Here is a 21,740-nt window from a genome sequence, read left to right as displayed (position 1 = left end):
TATGGTTGAGGATAGGTGTGTGTCTGTGTGTTTTATTTATCACTTACCCTGATTCCAAACATAAAATTCTCTTAATAATAATTTCTTTGGTCTTTTACTTTAAACTTAAAAAATAGACAGCATTGATATTGCTGCTTATTTTAAATAAAGCTAAAATGTAACTTCTATCTATTACTATTCCAGGAATAAAACTGTCAAATTATAGATATTTAACCATACACTGACCTTACTATCTAGTAAGTCATGTGGACAAACCCAGCGTAAATATCTTCCAGTATAGCAATCACAAAATCCTTTCAAGGGAAAGGAAACTTCTGTATTTTTTCAGTTCTGTTATCAAATACTTGTTTGTGCCAGGCTGAATGTAAACAGCCTGAATGAATTTATGATGAAGTCAGTCTTTTTCTGTTGCTTCAGGTCATCCTACACAGCTCTGTTTTCCATTTTGCATACTGTAACACAACTGAGAAATACACAAACAGGACAGTCACCACGCAAACAGAATGAACAGTTGTGATTGTTGAGTGCCTGAGATGAACAGTCCCTCTGCCCTGGCCAACTCAGCTTTCTTTCATATCTGAGATCAGGGGAATGTGTTTCTTAACTTTCTCTGAAGACTACTGTGAGGGCAACTAATGAAACCTGCTGTTTTTGAATAGAAACTACTATGATCCAAATGCAATTAGCAATTACATCTCAAGAATCATTTGGAGAAAGGTGTTTTATCTTTGGGAGAGCTCTTTTTTTTTTCTGATAGAAAAAATGTCAATAATTGCTTGGAATGCATGTTTTCCAGAATCTGGTTTTTAATAAATATTATATCCCAAGGAATTAAATGACGTCTATACTGCCAAATGATGTTTATGGTGATTAGTTCAGAATAAAGCGCTATGTGAGGTTGCAAACTTGGACACTTTTTAAAGGCAAAAATCTTTTCATGGGGTAGAGTGAGGGGTTGGTTCATTCTATTTGCATGGTTTTCAAAAGCGTCTTTGGTTCGTTTGCCAGCCAGGAGAGAAGGATTCTGAAAATGTTTCTTTCAAGTTTTGCTTATAAACAAATGAATGTAGAGAATCATATAATTACTCAGCAACCGATCTCTCACGGTTTGACTCAGGCATATTTCCTGAGTTCACGAGGACAGAAGCACAGCTCTTCTCAGAAGCCACTGTCTTACTTATAAGACCATTCCCTATTCTTTTTTATTTTATTTTATTTTATTTTATTTTATTTTATTTTATTTTAAAGCTTGGTTTAAGTATCTAGTTATTTTATTTTATTTTACTTTTTTAGGATTTTAGTTATTTATTTGAGAGAGAGAGAGAGATAGAGTGAGAGAGAGCAAAGGCAGAGAGGAGAGGGAGAAGCAGGCTTCCTGCTGAGCAGGCAGCTCAATGCTGGGCTCCATCCCTAGACCCTGGGATCATGACCTTAGCCTAAGGCAGATGCTTAACCAACTGAGCCACCCAGGTGCATACACAACACTATCAATTCTGCAGTGGTAGCAAATAGGTTTTAATGGCTTAACTTTATAAAGTGCTTTCCTAAAAGTTAGGTGTTGAGGGTCGAATTGAATCCCTCTAAAATTCACATGTTGAAGTCCTAACCCCCAGTACCTCAGAATGTTAATCTTGTTTGGAATCAGGGTCATCGCATATGTAAGTAGTTAAGATGAGGTCACACTGGGGGAGACTGAGCACTTAATCCAATATGACTGGTGACCTTGTAAAAAGAATGGTATGTTGTATATGCTATGCCATTATACGCATGTGCAGTACATTACAGTTAAAATGTGGTAGTCAGCAAGGTTCTTGCTCACTGTGAGAGGAAGAGCTGAGGTGAGCCATAGTGATGAGGAGCATGGTGCTGAAGACGTCTTTAGCCCAGGATTCCAGTCCCAGCTCCACTGTTAATTCATCATGGGCTCCAGGGAATGTGCTACCTTCTCTACTCCTTAACTTTTGCATCTATGGGATGGGCTTAATAATAACAATAATCTATATCATTAAAGTTATCTGGGGATTAAATAAAGCATATCAAACACATAATGAACCCTCAACAAATGCTGGTTGGCCCTTACTATTTACTAATTGGGGCAGGTAGTGTTCTGAATGTCTCTGCTAAATCACAGAACAGTTTTTGTAGACTTTACTACAGCTGCATCTTAATATGATGATAAACCATTCAAATGGCAATAACAGTAGACCCAGTGTCTCATCAAAATACATCCATGAAATTCATGGGAGAAACATAGATGTTTATCTCAAATAACCTTTTCATTTGGAAGTGTGACACTTTTTTTCTGGAAGTAGAAGTCTATACTTTACTCCCCCCGCTACACTCCTGAGAAGTCATTGATGGTAACTGAGTGAACGGTTCAGACAGCCTATCAACATGACATCTTTTTGCCAGCATGATAATACAGCCTATAATTAAGCCAGTTTATTCAAGTAATCCAAATTTATTTGCCAAGACATTTTAACATTCTATTAGTTCTTTCTCAAAGTCAACATTGTCTAAATTAGTTACTTGGAAAAACTGGCCATACAAGTGACAAACAGTACAGATATCTTCAGGGTCATCAGGGGGACACATATACTGAGAGCTGCCCAAGATGACCAGGCTTATTTACTGCCATTGTCCTCATAATTCGATGTTAGTGTTTTTGAGGGTAGGCCTATCGACTACTCACTTGAGGTCTTTAAACCACTTTTAATACAGTGTTCTGTAATTATTAATGATAATAGTAATAATAATACTGACAAACAATTAGGAGGAGGTGAGATGAGAAGAAGATGAACCTATATATATACGGGACACTGTTCCAAGCAATTTGATTAATTTATCTAAGTCTCACAAAACCCCACAAGGTAGATACTATTTTATCCCTTTTACAGCTAAGGCAACTAAGGCCTATAAAAAGTTGATTAACATGATTAAACATTCACTGTTACTAAGTGCTGGAGCAGGGTATCTGAAGCCCAGATCCAGAGCTCGTGCTATCTTGTTCTAGAAATCTTGTGTATACAGTTAAATTGTTTTCATTTAGCCAAAATAAGCAAGTGGTCATTATAATAAGGATGCTTCTTGACAAACCAAAAATAGGTATTTGGTTCCCTATTAAGTTACTGGGATCAGTATAACTGGATTTGTAGCTCAAATGAAGTAATATCATGTCTCTTAGCTTCAGCCCATTTATCTCCAGAATGAGATACTTCAGTTCATTTGTACACTCTGAAGCATCTATTATGTGCTTGGCAGTGAACTCTGCATTATGAGTATTAGAGATGTGCTCTCCTAGAAGACACCGATGCTCTTTCAAAGTTGGATATTTATATGATATAACTTCAACATTACTGATCTAATCCTTTAGATTTCCAAATTTTAAAGAAAGGTCAGATTTTTATTTGTTTGTTTGTGAATAAGAAAATTGGGAAAGATGTGATTATGTATAGTGTCTCACTATCCATTCCTACCTATTTCAGTAGAAAATTCATCTGCTTCTCTTTTCTACATCACCAGTTCCTTACCTACTAAGCCAACAATACTTAGGGACTCAAGAGGCATTGATTGACCATGACCTTCAACCACTCTGAATGAGGCATTTGTGTGTGTGTGTGTGTGTGTGCATGTGTGTGTTTGTGTTCCTAGAACAACCTGTGCAAGCCTCTTCCCATTAGGACACCTACAGTCATAAAATAAAATTCTAAATTTATATGCTTAGCACGACCTCTAGATTTTTCACCCAGTGAAAAATTTTCACACAGTGACTATGTCTGGTTTGTCTCCAACCCTCAGAAAGCACTAGGTGCTCAGTAAGTGCCTTTTCATCAAAGCTTATGCTCTTTTCATGGTAAGTCTGCCTGCAATTTGCACTGCAAATTCTAATTCTAATTCTGCCTTCTGGTTTGGAGACCCAGGGGCCAATTCTAATTCTTCTTCCTCGCCAGACCTCCTCAAATATGAAAAACAAAACACTCTTTCTTCAACATGTACATGAATCACCTGTGAATATTGTTAAAATGTATATTCTGATTTTAAAGGGATGGGGTGGGTCCCTGAGATTCTGCATTTCTAACAAGGTCCCAGGTGATGCTGTTGCTGCTGGTTCAAGACATACTTCAGGAAGCTGGCATTCAGAGTGGTCTCTCACTCTGCTTGCCTTTCCACTTTCATGGCTAAGCATACTTACAAGCCTGTTTTGTAATCTGCTCATCTTGCTCTTTTGAGTTATCCTAAGAAGATATGGAGGGGGACTGTAGGTAAAAATAGGTTATTTTCCTTGATTTCCAAAATTAATAAAAGTGAATTTATTAAACTAAGTAGAATGAAAGCATCACAGTCATATTTTCACTGATGTTTAATAAAAAAAGTATCTGGAAGAACTGCCCAGGGGCGCCTTGGGTGTCTGGTACCGTTGGTTAGAAGTTTACCTTTGGCTCAAGTAGTGATCCTGGGGTCCTGGGATGGAGCCCCATGGTCAGGCTCACTGCTCAGCAGGGAGTCTGCTTTTCCCTCTCCCTCTGCCCCTCCCCCAGCTCATGCTCACTCTCTCTCTCTCAAATAAATAAAATCTTAAAAAAAAAAAAAGAACCGCCCAGACACAATTTTTACTGTGATGCATAAGACTCCACGTGACAATTAATAAGATCATGATTCAAATGGCATAAATTAAATTAGCATTCTCAATTATACTTAAAAATGAGTTATTAGTCATTTCAGGCTGAGAAGCACAGATGTAATACAATACACATGTCAATATGTTAATACAGAAAAGCTGTTATATAGTGAAAGTAACAGGCTACTTTGAATTTTCAAGGACAGATCCAATCCAATATTATAGCAATGCATCTGGAAGTCACAAATTTATATGATATAATGATAATTGAGTGGTTAATATGTGCCAGGCATTGTCCTAAGCTCTTCACATGGATTATTAATTTAGTACCAATAATCTCTATTAAGGTAAAGGAAGTAAGTAGTGTTATTAGCTGTATTGTACAGGTGAGGAGATTTAAACACAGAAAGGTCTAGAAATCTCCCAGTCACACAGATATCTGTGAAAGGTGGTCCAATTCTAGAACACACCAGTGAGCTGCTACTTTCACTTCCTCTCAGGGTCCTGCAGCCATACAAGAGCAGGCTTTATGATGTCTACTTTCCCCCATAGAGACATATTGCTATTCCTCTAATTTCTGCTAAGTTCCTGCTTGAGCGGAGAAGAGACACTCATCTTAAGTCATATTGTCCATCATTATTATTCAAGATATTTGCAGGTACCTATCTCTCAATGCTTTATAGAAATTTGCATTCACCTGGACTCATTTAGCCTCATGTCACCTAAAGCCCACCTTGGTCTAATAAGAAAAATATTAGCATCTCCATTATTTGAATCCAGAGCAAAATAAAACACCTGGTGATATCATGATGCTTAATGAGAACACTTCCTCTTTCAGATTGGTCTTCAAGCAATCCAATAAACTTCTAAAAATTTAGAACAATGACTACATATATCCTATTTTAACTCATATGTGAAAAAATACACTACACCGTGAAGAATAATATACTGTTGGAAGTAAGAAGCCATATCATATAAGATTATACCATCTTACTTTTATCTTCCAGATTTTTGGAAAAAGATTAAACACTAACCACATTGGCTAGAATGGTTCTTACATATATGTATATGTGTAGAATATTGAATGACTCACAAATTGATGCAGGAAAAAGTCCTATGACCTCTTAAAATGAGAATCTCCTAATACAAATGTGTATTTAGAAAGGTGATCAAAATTCACTCTTAGAGGCATTATAGTATATGCAAAAGAATCTGGAATATCCACTCAACTTATTAAAATTCATGAGACTTGAAAAATATCACCCAGCCTAAGAGGGGTGTAAACAGAAAAATGTATTTCACAGAAATAAGAAGCTTATTCTAAATTCACCCTGGACATTATTATTTTTTTCTATGCACGTCCTAAAGATGTATATCCCATTTATATCAAGAACCATTTTAGAAATGGTTTAATGCAGATTATTTTGATGTGTCTTATTTTTCAATAAGTTATCCATAAAATTGTTTTGAATGTACCTTTCCCTACATAAGTGATTGCAGCCACAATGCATGTGCATTTTTTAAACAAATCCTATCTATTGGCAAAAAATATTGCATTAGTGTCCTAAGTGAAGAAAGGGATGTTATCAACTGATGAAAGACACATGAGCAAGCAAGAGGGATGGTTATCTTCCTTATTTTCAAAGGCAGGAAAAAATCCTAGATTTGTTTGAAAGACTCTAAGTATAGTATAGTATAGAACTGTGAAATACTTACGTTTTACATTTATAACTAGAACAGATTTTGAAGTGATTTGGAAAATTAGTGCAACCAACTACAACAAATGGTTGAGAAGATAGGAGAGAATAATCCACTCCTTTTTAAGCAATCCCCCCTTTCATGGCTCATTGGACACACGGCCATCATTATGGTAACAAATAATTTGTTATAAGCACTGCAAAGGCACGTGGCACAGAGCTAGGACTACCAGCCATGCTTTACAAGCCAGCCTGCACTGCACTGCCTACCAATGGCCACTCCATTTGTTGACCAAGTTTGTCCACATTCCCCTTCCCATTTTAAGTCACATTTCCTTCACCTAAAATATTTTCAGATATTTTAAATCATGAATAAGAGTAAACAGAGGTAGAATGTATCTGAAAAGGATAGAGGGGGCCTAAACTCCGGAAATTATCATCACAGACTATTCTCACTAAAAAGAAATACTGACCTAGTTTCGTATACAAACTAGAATGCTACCCGTTTTATAGAATGCTTCTATATAGGCAACAGAAAACATACATGTTTCGAAATCTTTTTAGCTTGCAAAATTTCTTTACTTACATAATCTTGTGTAAATCTCCCAAGAGGCATTATTCTCATTTCTCAGATTAGGAATTAGAGGCACAGAGTGACCTCTCCAAGTTTATAGACCAAATACATGAACCCAGATACTTGAAATCAGGCCTTTTGAATCCCTCTCTTGGCTTTCACTTACTGAACACCTGGTTATATGCTAATCTACAAAGAGTTTTAGGAACTTTTATTATTTAGATATGAGTTGGTAAGATAGTTGGTTAAAAAGGAGGTAGAGAATACAGATTCAAGCTACCGATATTCAGGAAAACAAAGAATTTAATATATTCATCTGCTATTAGTTGCTTTTTAGCTTTTTTAAATGTTTCAAACTTGTTAGAAACAATGACGTTTTCTGTGTGAGTATATGTGTGGAAAAAAGCATGTAAGTGACCCAGGTTGTTATTCTATCTAGCAAATTAATATTCTATTTAATATTGCTTAGAGAATATGAACCTCTGTATTCCTATATTCTTGACAAATATGTAAAGTTGTAATTTAAATATAAACATTTCTGTTCTGTGGGATTCTCCATCTAATATATTCAGTGGTTACTAATCCCAGTTTGATACCTGTCTACTATTAATGAAAGGGATAAAAACTGATTTAAAAAAATCACTAGGAATATATAAATATTTGCTCATCATTTAATAAACAAATTTTAAAAAGAAGAAGAAAATCTACATTTACATTACAGGTAAATTTGTGGTATATGACTATTCTGCAAAACAATAATGGTATGTAAGGAAGACATTCACTCTTAATACTTCAAGTGCCTAATTTGGCTCCAAATATCTGCATTCAAAAACTGGTAATTGAATTTCCCAAGCAAAACTAAATGCAGCCTCATAGCAAAAATCTGCTGGAATTCTTATTTAATGTGATGCTGAATGGACTTTTGATAAGAAATGCTCATACGGTATACTTCCTCTCTGTCCTACAGATTATATTTAGGTAACCAGAAAACACCTCCAGAGCAGTATGCAAATTAGATTTTGTGGACTATGTAAATGCAATGATTTCTCAGGGGGGTGGGCAATTTTACCAATCTGCACAGAATTTTCTTCTACATTTGAAAGAAAATTCCGAATAGAAGGAGAGGGCATTGTGGATAAAGTATAAAGAATTCTTTTATGCCTCATTTTATCAATGAGGAATGAGAAGGTTTGACTAGTTAGGCACATCTAACAACTCACCTCTTTTAGTATGAAATATTCAATTAAACTATTCTTCAGGAATATTTTCAAGAGCCATTATCATTTCATAGATTCTAAAGTTAGGATAATGATTTTAAAATCCTGTCAAATTGTCATAATCTCTCGTTGACATGCCTTTTTTTCACTTATTTTAACATTATCCAATGGTCATAAAATAACTCAGATTCTCCATATGGACATTTAATAACAATATTATAATAAAATTACTTGTGTTGTCCATCCCTCCTGTAATTATAGAAAGACTAACCACTGGGATTTATTAAAAGCGATACTTAAGTGATTGAATTTACATTGCTTTTCATCCTTCTCAGGTAATTAATCATTTTAGGGATGGATAGGGAAAACAACTTTGTTAACTGTATCAGCTTAAACTTTTTTTGACAATCTGAAACTTCCCACTGTATAGAGTGCTGTCCGTCAAACAGCTTTCAAAATCTATGCCAGAAATCTCTTTCTTTTATGAAGATCTTACCTATTTTTTTTTTTTTTTTTTGAGAGAGAGAAAGAGAGAGCATGAGCAGGGGAGGGGCAGAGGCAGAGGGAGAGGGAGGGGGAGAAGCAGACTCCCCACTGAGCAGGGAGTCTAATGTGGGGCTGGATCCCCAGACTCTAGGGTCATGACCCCAGCTGAAGGCCGATGCTTAACTGACTGAGCCATGCAGGCAACCTCAGATATCTCCTTTATTTAAGTGCAATATACATTATGTTAAGCAGTATTTGGATTAAAAGAAAATTTAATATTTAATTACATTTTTCATAAACTTATGTCCAAAGTATATTTTTTGGTCAAGATTTGAAAATGCTAAATTTTAATCATCTAATGCACGTTAAGACAAGCTTTAGGGGCGCCTGGGTGGCTCAGTTGGTTAAGCGACTGCCTTCGGCTCAGGTCATGATCCTGGAGTCCCGGGATCGAGTCCGGCATCGGGCTCCCTGCTCAGCAGGGAGTCTGCTTCTCCCTCTGACCCTCCCCACTCTCATGTGCTCTCTCTCTCATTCTCTCTCTCAAATAAATAAATAAAATCTTTAAAAAAAAAAAGACAAGCTTTAAAGTACTCAAGAATTTTTAGAAAACAATGAGTTTTATCTCTTTTAGACTACATCAAACCAAGGGACTATTTTTCACATTAATGAGGATTAAACCATTTCTGTCGTAGGTTATTAAAGGAATGTAATCATTATGTTGTAGGCTCACTGGCATTTAAAAAAAACATTTCACAGTATGTAGTTTGTGTCTCAAACTTGTTTTGATTTCTGAAATCTCATAATTGGCTCACTATAGTTTCATCTAGAAATAATCACTCATCACATACTTAGTTTTAATGAAAAATACAGGATTTGAAAAGAAGAAACCAAAGGAACACCGGAATGGCAGAAAACAGTGGAAAATACACTCTGAACACCATGGGAAAAGGCTGAGAGCCATGTATGGAGATGGAGCCTACCTGTGATATTTCCATTGCATGGCCCTGTCTCTCTCACTCAACCCCTAGTATTTTATGTAAACCCAGAGAGTCCAAGTCAACCTGGAAAATTCGACCTTTCTTAGCTCTTTGAACTTATGTCTCTGTATTTAGTCAGAATGAACTATCCCTAATTGCTAAGTATCTGATAAGTAAATTAAAACCCAAATGCCTCTGCATTTTACCAGCTATCTGTATTACCACTTTAGTACATTATGATAGGAGAGGATTTGACACTCTCAATTGTGGGACGAAAACCTTACAAAAACAGAAATGTGGAAGATTCTTTGGAGTCTGGTTTGCAGCCCTCAAATAATATCACCAATATGCTAATCTGGTTTTAAGTTAGAATGCACAGAGAGTTAGAAAATAATGAATCTTTTCCTGGAAGAATTTGTGATCTGAGCCTTAAATTGTCTACTCCCACTTGATTGGTCTGTTTGGTCAGTCTCTCTCTCTCCTCTACGCTTTGAGGAAGGTCTTTTCTAATTTTCTAATATTTGTTTGTGTCTTACAATAAACTTCTTCCATCCCCACTTTACCTATGGGCCAAAAACCAATCTAAAATATGGTTCTCCATGTTGGCTGTACATTAGAAAGACCTGGGGAACTTTACAATCCTGATGCCTAGGCTGCACCATAGACCAACTAAACCAAACCTCTGGAGGTGGGACCTGGACATCCAGATATTTTAAAACTCTCTAGGTTATTCTATTGTATAGCCAGAGTCGAAAATCACTTTTCTATATGTTGGGCTTGAGACTTTGTATTATCTTAATTGTCAGATGAAGACTTTCCATAAAGAGACATTATCCCTTCTCCTTGCTTCCTACAGCTTATCCATCCCAGTTAACAACTACTTTTGGGTCATACAATCATGGTGTGATGAAATAAAGAACAACTCTGGAGGACTTTTTTTTAAAGTAAATTCCTTGCCCAGCATGGAGCCTAACACAGAACTTGAACTCATGACCCTGAAATCAAGATGTGACCTAAGATCAAGAGTTAGACACTTAACCAACTGAGCCACCCTGTCGCCCCTGGAGGAATTTTTATTATCAGAACATTATATCCTGATTTTACATGACAGTTATGATCATTGGATACTGCTGTAGAAATGACCACCTACCCAAACTAGGAGCTCTGAACTCTGTCAACCCACAAAAATTACTTGAGGATTTTTTAAAACATAAATTCTCTAAGAATGGGTCCTGATCAGGCTGAAAATTCCCAGTGCTCTACCTAATACCGTGAAGAACACAACTTAAAAAGTGACTTTCTTCTTACTCCTTCTTTTTTCTTCCCGTTTAATATTGATGGCTTTACCTAATTTTGGTTAAACTAAAGTAGATCCCTCAAAATTTAGTATTTTAAAGTAATTTATTCAAGTGTGCTGAACATTTGATTGGATACACACAAGTTTCCAACTTAACTGAGATATTTTAAGAGTGAATGGTTTAAACTATTTTTCTCTCATAATAAAAGAGTAAAATGAATATAGATCTGTAGTAAGGGTCTAAGCCACTAATATAATAATTATATATAATATATAGTATGGGACATTTCTTTTCTTGCCATAAATCACTGCTCCTACTCCTCTAAATTATTCTCGTAATTTCAATATTTTACCTGAGTTGAAGATCTCTATCTTCAAAAAAAGTAATCATTAACATTCATCTAATTTCTACTTACATGCTTCAGATTTAACTGGTCTGGATGTACCTGGAATCCATATACTCTAAAGCGTCTATAGGTGATTCAAATGGAGAGCTCAGATTGAGACCCATTGCCCTTAACCTTGGATAGAAACTGCAGCCAGAGGAAACTATTTCTTCAATTAACAAGAATGAATGAATGAGTGAATGAATGGCTTCCTGATGGCTTTGACTAGACAAATATCGACAAGTGCATACACCTCAGAGTGAAGACCCGTAATATTTTAAAATATTCAAAACTGGGGAGGGGATGTTCGGCGTAGTACTTGATGTGCTCCAGAGCTATGGCTGGTCTTCCATTAGGTTTTTCTTTAAAAGAAAACCATTTTTTTCTACCTTATTTTTCACTTTATACATAAATGGTCAGTGGCTCAGTGAATGCTACTTCATCTGAACAGGCCTGGATTAAAACAAAATAAAAAACTGAACTTGCTTCTGGCAGGAAGTAAAGTGCTTCAGAGTACACAGCCCCTTGCCCAGTGCCTGTGAGTTCCCCCAAACCCTGTGGGCAGTAGACCTTTTCCCATGTTGTTCTTTAAAGATTTAACTAAATATCTTCAACAGAAACAGTCTGAGCAAGTAAGAATGAGGGGGAGGAAGGAATGAAAACCTAAGTCAGGAATTTTTTTTTCATTCTACTTCGTTAACTTATGGTTCAGTATTTTGGTACAATTTGTACCATTTCAGATCTGTACTCCAGACAAAAATATAGTAACTTGAAATATTGTGTTTAAAGAAATTCTAGTATTCTATTATCATTAAATTATTTACCTTTTTTCCCCCAGGTTTCAACAGTTTTATTGGGAGATTTTGTTTTCTTTGAAATATACTAGAAACCAGGGAAGGGGACACATCCACTTTGCAAGATAAGGGTTTTCTGTCATTTAGGAAAGGCAGGGGGTGGGGCAAGGCACACTGGGATTTAGATCCATTTCCCCCCCTTTGGCTTCACTCACATTTCTTTTCTCTCTCAGCAAGTACCAGAGGACACAAACACAAAGACAAGAAACAAAAATAGCATGATCAACCTTCAGCCAGGCCACACCCAACCCTCTCCACATCCCCAAACTGTGCCAGGACTTGGAGGGTCTCGGGTCACAAATCTGCCACAAGGTTCTGTGTTTGCATTTCTGACAGTGACTCACCCAGATGTTCCCATCCTGATGATAGGGTTTCCAATTTCTCCCAGTGTCACTGAACAGCATGCGGTATTGGGTCACCCAGTCTGAGCTGCTGTATCTTCCTTGGGTTGCAATGGCACTGATCTGCTTCCGATTGCCAAAGTCAACCTGAAGCCATTGATAATGGTCACTGTCGGATGGAGACCATCCCCCGGCACCTGAAGAAGGTCGAGGCAAGAGAGGAAAATGGATATTTAGAGTTGAAGTTCTACAATTGACTATGGATTATTCTACATCTTTTAATTGGCCTTAGCAGTGCAACATTCTACAGATATATTATGGAATGTCCTTTATAGATGCCACTGGGACTTCAACTAATATTCTTCCAGGTGGGTAACATTGATACTCTAACCTCTTTATAGTGTAATTATGTGCTCATTTTCTCCTGAGCAAATGTCTTCATAATTCCTCAATTAGATCTTATTAGTACATGTCAAAGTCTAATTGGCTGAGGGTTGATCAATTTACCATTAATTCTTCAACTAAAAATCACTAGGAAAAAAAATGTAACAATCTATTAATTCCTCATGTGAGGTTTTATGTTTGAGTAGATTATAAATGAAACAAAAAGCACTTATACACAACTCTAAACTCTCTTTTGCATTAAAAAGTTCAGAGTTCAAAGAATACTAGTCGTTCTTAAGAGGAGGTCTAATCTTATATTAAGTCCTGTACTCATGAGAACTAAGGTATATAGTTACTCAGGTAATGTGTTCACTAACCCTTAAGAGCTATACAACCCAGGCCTCTTGATAACCACATTCTGAGGAAAATAATTTCAGTAACTAAATGAAGTAAAACTTCTTTTGGTAAAATATAAAAATTGTTAAATAATAAAAATGCAAACAAAATTTTTAGGAAAATAACATTAATATAGAAAAATACTCTTAGTTTATACCACCATATAAAATAACTATGGTTGTATATAAATATATTATGGAAAATATGGCATAATGCTTAGTGCTAAGGGGCAATATAATTTTTTGAGTGAGTTTGGCTACTAATAGGAGTGAATGGTAGAAAAGTATTCAAGAAATTATTCCATGTACAGTGTATCAACATATATATGCAGCACTTCACAAATAAAAAACCTAAGAGACAATAAAAGAATTTATTCTATGAGGACTGTGATAATAGAAATCATTTTGCAAATCATCACAGATATATCATTCACTTAATGATGTTTACATGGCTTGTTTCTGCTTTCAGCTATGATAGAATACTTCTCCTGCCATAAAAAAAAAATCACAAAATTACAAAATGTATAATCCCTTTATAGGGATTAGACAATGGACAATACAGGATCCCTGATCCACAGGAGAAGATAAACAAATGAGGTAATACCTGCCAGCTTCCTGACTTTCTGCCTGGTTTACTTTCTGGATTGTGGCATATGAAAGAGCATCCCAGAGTACAACAGTGTCAATGAGATGGAGACATATCAAAATCAAATCTCCTGAGGAAGCTGGAATTTGTAGGACAAGTACCAGGAGGGGGCAGCTCTAAAGAGAAAGAGCTCTGGAAATCTGCATGGGATCACCAGTGAGCCTCTGGAGTCCAGATTCTGTATGAATTGGAAGTTGTGTAGTTGCAGACCAAGACTCCACAAGACCAGGTAAAGGCCATAATGAAATGAACAACCAAAGGGAGCCGAGGGTGGGAGGTAGTTTAATTTCACACTTGAGAGAAGTTGTTGAACAAGGCTAGGCATTCAGCAGACATCTCAGAAAGATTAGAATAATTTAGTCCTAAACTAAGGGCTACTCTGGACACATCTGAATAAATGTTGGTAAAAAGCCTGAAAAAAGATCAGTCTGACCTACAAATAAATTAACTCCTTGCTCAGACAAAACTCAACATTTCATTAAGGAAGGCCGTGAAATTCAGAAGCTCAACAACATAGCATCCGTAATGTCCAGCATAAAAATTGTTTTAAATATAAGACATTTGGGGGAGAAGGAAAAAATGAATTAAACCAGAGAAAAGTCAGTCAATAGAAATAGATTATAAATAACAGAGATGATGAAATTAGTTGACCAGGACTTTAAAACTGAGCTTATAAATTAGTTCCATTATTTGAAAGAAAATATAAAATATTGAATGAACAATATGAGATATTAATGGGGAAAATATACAACTAAAGAGAACAAAATGGAAGTTTCTGAAATATATATAATATATATACTATATAAATTTTGGAGGGGGCAGGGAAGGAAAGAGAGAGAGGAGGGAGGAGAGGGAGAGAGAGAATCCTAAGCAGGCTCCACACTGAGCCTAGAGCCCGATGCTGGGCTGGGTCCCAGGACGCTGAGATCAGGACCTGAGGCAAAACCAAGAGTTGGACACTCCATCGACTTAGTCACCAGGTGCCCCTAGTTTTTTTTTGTTTGTTTGTTTGTTTGTTTTTAGTGGGCTCATGCCCAGCATGGATCCCAATACAGGACTTGAACTCATGACCCTGAGATCAAGACCTGAGCTGAGATCAAGGATCAGATATTTAACCCACTGAGCCACACAGGGACCCCTAAAAATACACTTGAAGAAACAGTGGTTGAAAATAGTAAACCCAGATATCTGAGGAATTCAAGCTGAAAACAGGATCAATACAAAGATAAACACACCAAGTCTCATCATAATCAACTGGTAAAAAAACAATGCTAAAGAGAAAAATCTCAAAAGTAGCCAGAGGGTAATAACATCTTAGCAAAAACGATGCAAAGCAAAAGACAAAAGAATGACATCTGATAGGATGAAAAGGAAAGGAAAAAACAAGTCTGTCAATCTAAAATTCTGTATCCAGCAAAAATATCCTTTAAACGTGAAAGTAACATGATATTTAGGGCAAAAGCTGAGAGAATTCATCACCCATAGGTAGAAGAAATGTAAATTTTTCAGCCTCCACGAAAATTTCCCATATTAAAACTCATTTCTACATGAAGAAATGAATGCTAATAATGGTAAACATGTCAGTGAAGATAAAATATTTGTGTTTTCAAATTTCTTTAAAAAATAATTGAGTGGGGGCACATGGGTGGCTCAGTTAAGCGTCTGCCTTTGGCCAAGTCAAGATCCCAGTGTCCTGGGACTGAGCCCCGCATTGGGCTCTCCCTGCTCAGTGGGAGCCTGCTTCTCCCTCTCCCTCTGCCTGCTGCTCCCCTTGCTGGTGCTCGCTCTCTCTCTCTCTGTCAGATAAATAAAATCTTTAAAAAATAAAAAAAGATAATTGAGTTTTTTTTTTTTTAAGATTTTTTAATTTATTTATTTTGGAAAGAGTGAGTGAGAGAGAGTGACTCCGAGCAGGGAGAGGGGCAGAAGGAGAGGGAGAAGCTGACTCCTCACTGAACACAGAGCCCAATGCAGGGCTCCATCCTGGGACTCTGGGATCATGAGCTGAGCCGAAGGCAGACACTTAACTGACTGAGCCACCCAGGTACCCTTCTTAATGGAGTGTTTAAAAGAAAAACAGGAGCAATGAATTAGAGGGTTTATAACAGATGTAGAAGTAAAACCTAAGACTATGCTAGCACAAAGGAGAGGTGGCAAGAAAAAATACATTCTGTATTGAGTTTCTTAGGTTACTAGGGAGTGACGTAATATTCTTTGAAGATAGTAACCCTATATCAGGGATCAGCACACTTTTTCTATAAAGTGTTCAATACCAAATATTTTAGGCTTTGCAGACCATACACCTCTGGTAGAACTACCAACCCCTGCCATTGTAGCACTGAAGTGGCCACAGACGATATATAAATAAGGGTGTGACATGTTCCAATAAAAGTGAGACACTGTAACTTCTCCTTCAAGTATCAGCATGTCCACTGCAAGCATTACCTCTAGCAGTGGATGCTGTGATGTGCCATTCAGGTCCTCGTTTATGACAGGAGGAATTATTACCTCAGTTATTTCAAAGTTGCTGAGAGACAGTCGTTAGCTGTAATTCCTCTTGAGGAACTTCCTGAGTGAAAAAAAGGCACTGTAATGAAGGGCATGCCCCTTCCTGGGGTTGTACACATGCAGTGACTGGTCAACCAGGAGTTTGAAAGGGCAGTCCTTCCTCCTGCCCCAACTTGGGAAAACTGGTGGGTCATGGCAGTCTGTAGAATTGGTTGAAGCCTCCACTGAGAGTAGATTGCATCTCAACTTCTCCCTCTGCCTCTTTCCACTTCATCCCTTTACCTTCCACAAGTCTCCATCCCAAAGGTACTCTAATAAATTCCCTACATGTTCTTCTCCATCTTAGAATTTATATCCTGGGGAATCCAATCTGCAATACTTCCTTGGAATCTCCTGATAATCTGCTCACTAACAATGGGAATTCGTTGTCTCTGTCCGTGTGTGTTATTTATATGCTGTTTTTCCCCTGTTGTAGTATCTGATATTCCCCATAGTCATCTATCATCCACATGCCTATTTTACCTAGAATTCTGTAAAATGTTAGAAGAGCTGTAGATGAATTTCTGGGATAATAACACACCCCATTATCAAGAGATTATTAATATACTTTCTTATCTGTTAGATATATTGTTCCAAACTTAGGGAAAATTCTACAGCTAACTGCATAGAAAATTCTGTGTGTTACCAAAAGCAACAGGGTGATTTGGTCGTTGAAGTAAATATGCGATTATTACAGGGACTGAAGAGGGGTAAATGTGAGCAATTAATTGTTCAGTGAAATCAGAATATTTCTAACTAGTCCTCAAAAAATATTCCAGTATAAATTTTCTTAAGTTACTCATTTTTACTGAATTACAATTTTTCAATGAGGAGGCAATTAACTACAACTACTTAATCCCATTAATCTCACTACTTTAAAAAGTAGAATTTATTGTCAACTTTAAGGGAAACAAAATGCTAAAAGAAAGGAAAATGTAAGTTAAAAGTTATTTCTTTGCAGAACTACACGTGGAGAGAATAGTGATTAACCTCAAGGGGAGGGCAAATGTCAGGCTTTCGTGAAGAACATGGTAGAAAGATCGATGGAAAGTTTCCTATTTCTCTTTGATCTATAAAGCAGTGTAATTTGGGGAAGTTGATTACTTTGTTCATTTGGCTTGTGAAATGTGTAGCCTCTATTGATGCAAGGATTAAGGATGATAACTCTTTCATCACAAAAACCTCGGGAAAATGGTATATAAGACAGAAGTGTTCCCCAGCATATTGTGGAGAGTTATACGAGGGCAAATGCATTCCCAATGGATGTTGCGATAGCTCAAAGGAAAAAAACTGCAAAGTTGAAGAGAAGGTAGAGGAGGTAGAGATAGTGAATAGTCATAAACTCTTAGTTTCTAAGAAGACAACACTAACTCTTATTTGGAAATAAAAGAACCAAAAATATCAGTTGATAACTAGAAAGTTGTTAGCATGAACTGAAAGATGTGCACTTATGTAAAACTCTTACCATTCCCTAGACAGGAAGGACGCTGTTCCCTCCCTCTTTTTCTCTCCCTCTCCCCTTCCACTTCCTTTCATCCCTCCCTTTCTCTTTTCTCTTTTTTTCTCTCTCTCACATGCATACACCCATTGTGTGTGTGTGTGTGTGTGTGTGTGTATTATAAAGATACATAGTGTTTATATTCTAGTGTCCCATTCTACTGGGGTTACTTGAGTGATACATTGTAATAGAGAACCTGGAGAAATGAATGCAACTAGCCCTCTAAACTTAGTGAAAGCTTATAATTATGATGGTTATTTCTGCTTTATAATTTATAAACCAGTAATTCTGAGAGAAAAGAAAAACTTAGTAGGTGGTTTAAGAGAGGGCTTGAAATTTCTTTTCTAGTGATAAATGTTTCCTGCATAAACATGATGTTCAAGTGGTGGTTGTAAACACCACCAGAGATTATAAGCCTAGATTCTAATTTAAAAGAAAAAGGTAGAAAAAATTTTTTTCAATTAAGTGTAGAACTACGTTTAATAACTGGTTGAAAAATATGTATCAGATGAAAAGAATAAATTGAAAAGGAGACTTTCAGGCAAGATCATATTATGAGTTCAGGCTTGGAGGCCTCCTTCTACTATAAATACATAGTATTTTTAGATAAAATAGATAAAAAGAAAATTGAAAAGACATAGCCAGGATAAAATATAAGATAAGCATCTCCATGCACAAGAAATGCAACCCAAATGCAAGGCAATGGGTAGGACCAAAGCAGGGGCTAGCTGGAGTCAGGGTCTGGGAAAACACAGAGGCAGCAGGGCACTGGATCCTGGGGAATACTGGTAAATTTAAGTCTCTCCATGTGTGTCAGAGAAAGGAAGCCTGGGTCAGGGCTGAAAATAAAGACTAGCCCAGGACTAACTGCTTGGGAAATAAGACTAAATCAGCTGCTACTGACTTAGAAATATGGCTTAGATGAGACTGTGCCCAGAGAAGTTAGAAAACAGCGGGAACCTGTGTGGCTCAGTCAGTGTCTGCCTTCTGCTTGGGTTGTAATCCTGGGGTCCTGGGAGGGAGCCTGGACTTGGGCTCCCTGTTCAGAGGGCAGTCTGCTTCTCCCTCTGCCCCTCCCCCCTCCCCCCAAGTAAATAAAATCTTTTAAAAAAAGGAACTTAGAAAACAGGTATATATGAGCTCAGCACCACTGACTCGGTGACTGGACTTACGATTCTCTAATAACACTGCCAGACAAAAGCGCAAGGTCATCCATGTAGGTTGTGGTTCTGGACTAGGGATGTGGGAAGCTGAATACAGAAAGTCACAAAACTATCCAGCAGAAAAGGAGGTGAGAGACAGAGCCAGAGAGCCAGGGAGACTGGTTGTCAAGAAGAGTGTGGAAACCAAAATTTCAACACAGAAAAGAAAACAAATGCCACAAAGTCAGCTAACAAAGTCAAAAGTTCAATGGGAATTAACTCCAGATGTAAGAACCATTGAGGACCAGTGGAAATAAATATGTTTTATATTCTTAACAATATAAAATAAGTAACATATCCATTAAAAACAGCAGTAATGATCAGACGCAACCAGGGGAAATAAAGCATTTACAGACAGATACTACAAAGAACCAAAGAGTAATCTTAGGAATAAAAAAATATAGTCACTGACAGGAAAAAGAAAACTCCACCAGAGGAAAATCCACAAATTACATATGACCTCAGAAAGAATCGCTCAGCTGAAAGGTAATATTGCAGGATTCATACAGAAATCAACATAGGAAAAAATGAAACATGTTAGAATTCAAGAACTTCTGCTTTTGACCAAGATGGAGTCATAGAGATTGAATTTACTTCCCCACCTAAAACAATGAAAAAGCAGTCAAAATATATGAGATGATAGTTTGCAAGACCACAAGATACGAGGCAATTAAGGGCTGGAATCCCCGAGATATGGGACAAAATGAAGTGAGTCCTACTGCTCAGCTTCCTATTTTGAGAGAGTTTCCAGGATGAGACATTAGAAAGAACCCAGGCAGAACATGATGGAATCCTTGAGTTGAGAAGAGAGAGCTGTGAGACCAGTTGGCTGGGGTCTTCCTCAAAGTCTTCAGTTGAGTAATGATCGGCATACATATATGGAGAAACTGCCCAGAGCTGAGCAAAGAATCATCCGAATGGAGGAAGGTACTTCTGCTTCGTACTACTCACCATATGATCCCACCATTCTCCTCCTAGGTATTTTCCCAAGAGAAAATGAAGCCTGTGAACATAACAAAGTCCTGTGCACAATGTTCTCAGCAGCTTTCCTTGTAATAGCCCAAAGCTGAAAGCAACCCACCTGTCCATCAACAGATGAACAGATAAACAAATGATGTACATCCATATTGCAGAATACTATTCAGTAATCAAAAGGAATGGACACTGATACACACTACATGATTAATCTGAAAATAATCTGAAAGGATCCAGGACAAAAAAAGTGCATATGGTAAATTCCATTTATATAAGATTCTAGGAAATGCAAACTGTTATATAAGAACAAGAGCAGATCAGTAATTGCTGGAAGAAGGGGGACAAGGAGGGGAAAAAAAGAGGGTTATAGGGATGACTGGTGGTTCGATCAGTTAAGCATCTGCTTTCAGCTTCAGGTCATGATCCCAGGGTCCTGGGATAAAGTCCGGTATCGGGTTCCCTGCTGAGCAGGGAGTCTGCTTCTCCCTCTCCCTCTGCCTCTCCTCCTGCTTATGTGCGCGCTCTCTCTCTCTGACAAAAAATAAATAAAATCTTTAAAAAAAAAAGGGGGTTACAAAGTAGCAAAAATAAACCTCTTGGGGTAATGGATATATTCATCATCTTGACTGGGGTGATGTTTTCATAGGAATAACATATATGATTATCAAATTGCATAATTTAAATATGTAACTATTAGTGTACATCAATGATACATCAATAAAGTTGAAATTTGTAGACAAGGAGGATAAAGATAGAGTTTCAATGAGAAGTCTAAAAAGTTCTAGCATAAAACAAATATGTAGAATATAAACATTTGAAGAAGTAATGACTGAAATTTTTTCAAAATTGACAAAGAAAAAATAAAAGTCATGATGCCCCAGATTAAAAAGGCCCTCTGAATATTGAAAACTATATGTAATGTAAGAGTATCACTAAAAGTGTATTTTCAGGTACAAATGAAAGCTGATCTAAAATAATAAGACTAATGAAAGGCAATATTTGAAAAAATAAAGTTTAAGTAGACAGTTGAGAATTATCTCATTGATAAATAAAAAAAACCCAGCATCTGAAGAAGTGCAAAAAGTTGCCTACTAATGAGCTCAGATTTTATTTACAGTGGGGCATAAACAGCTAGAAGGTGTGGCATCTGACCTACTTAGAAGAGCTAGAATAGGCTTCAACCAAGGGGCTATAGTTGTTGATTGGAAGCCAGAAAAGAGAGCCCCAGTCCTTAATTAATGTCTGTTATGAGCTAGAGAAGTGAAAATGGCAATGCCATGGTCATTCCTAAAATATGGAAAAATTAATGCCTATATAATGTTAAAATGAAAGAGTATTAAAGTACATTTTGAAACAAAACAAAAAAGGAGAACTGATATTATCAGACATTATTAGATGACAAGATGACAGAATGGTTTGTCTCCCATTTCTGCCTTCTCCAATGAAGACAAGGGATTTCTCTTCCTCCTGGAAGGAGCAGAACTAATAACTGAGTACAGGAATTACCTCCTGTGACAAGTTGGGACATAAACAGTGATAGAGCTGCTTTAACTTTTTTGAAACGTTCAGCTTGTATCCCAAAGGACTGGCATTATTCATCAATGTAACCTAGCTTCTTCGAACGTTTATCAAAGGAGCTGCCA

The 21,740-nt window shown here is 37.0% G+C and overlaps 1 protein-coding gene across 1 annotated transcript in view; it reads right to left on the bottom strand.

Moving 5' to 3' along the window:
• The window catches only part of CNTNAP2 (contactin associated protein 2), a 1,403,550-nt gene that overhangs the window by 1,326,113 nt on the left and 55,697 nt on the right, over positions 1-21,740 (bottom strand). The window contains exon 3 of the mRNA XM_088018399.1: positions 12,454-12,647. Coding sequence (XP_087874525.1) covers positions 12,454-12,647 — 194 coding nt within the window. The remainder of the gene's footprint in view (positions 1-12,453; positions 12,648-21,740) is intronic.

This window comes from Eumetopias jubatus, unplaced genomic scaffold (genome assembly GCF_037043125.1).
Source record: "Eumetopias jubatus isolate StellerSeaLion01/CBP00866 unplaced genomic scaffold, mEumJub1_p1.0 scaffold_14, whole genome shotgun sequence".
In the NCBI taxonomy this organism is placed as follows: domain Eukaryota; kingdom Metazoa; phylum Chordata; class Mammalia; order Carnivora; family Otariidae; genus Eumetopias; species Eumetopias jubatus.
This window is presented reverse-complemented; position numbering and strand designations above follow the sequence as displayed.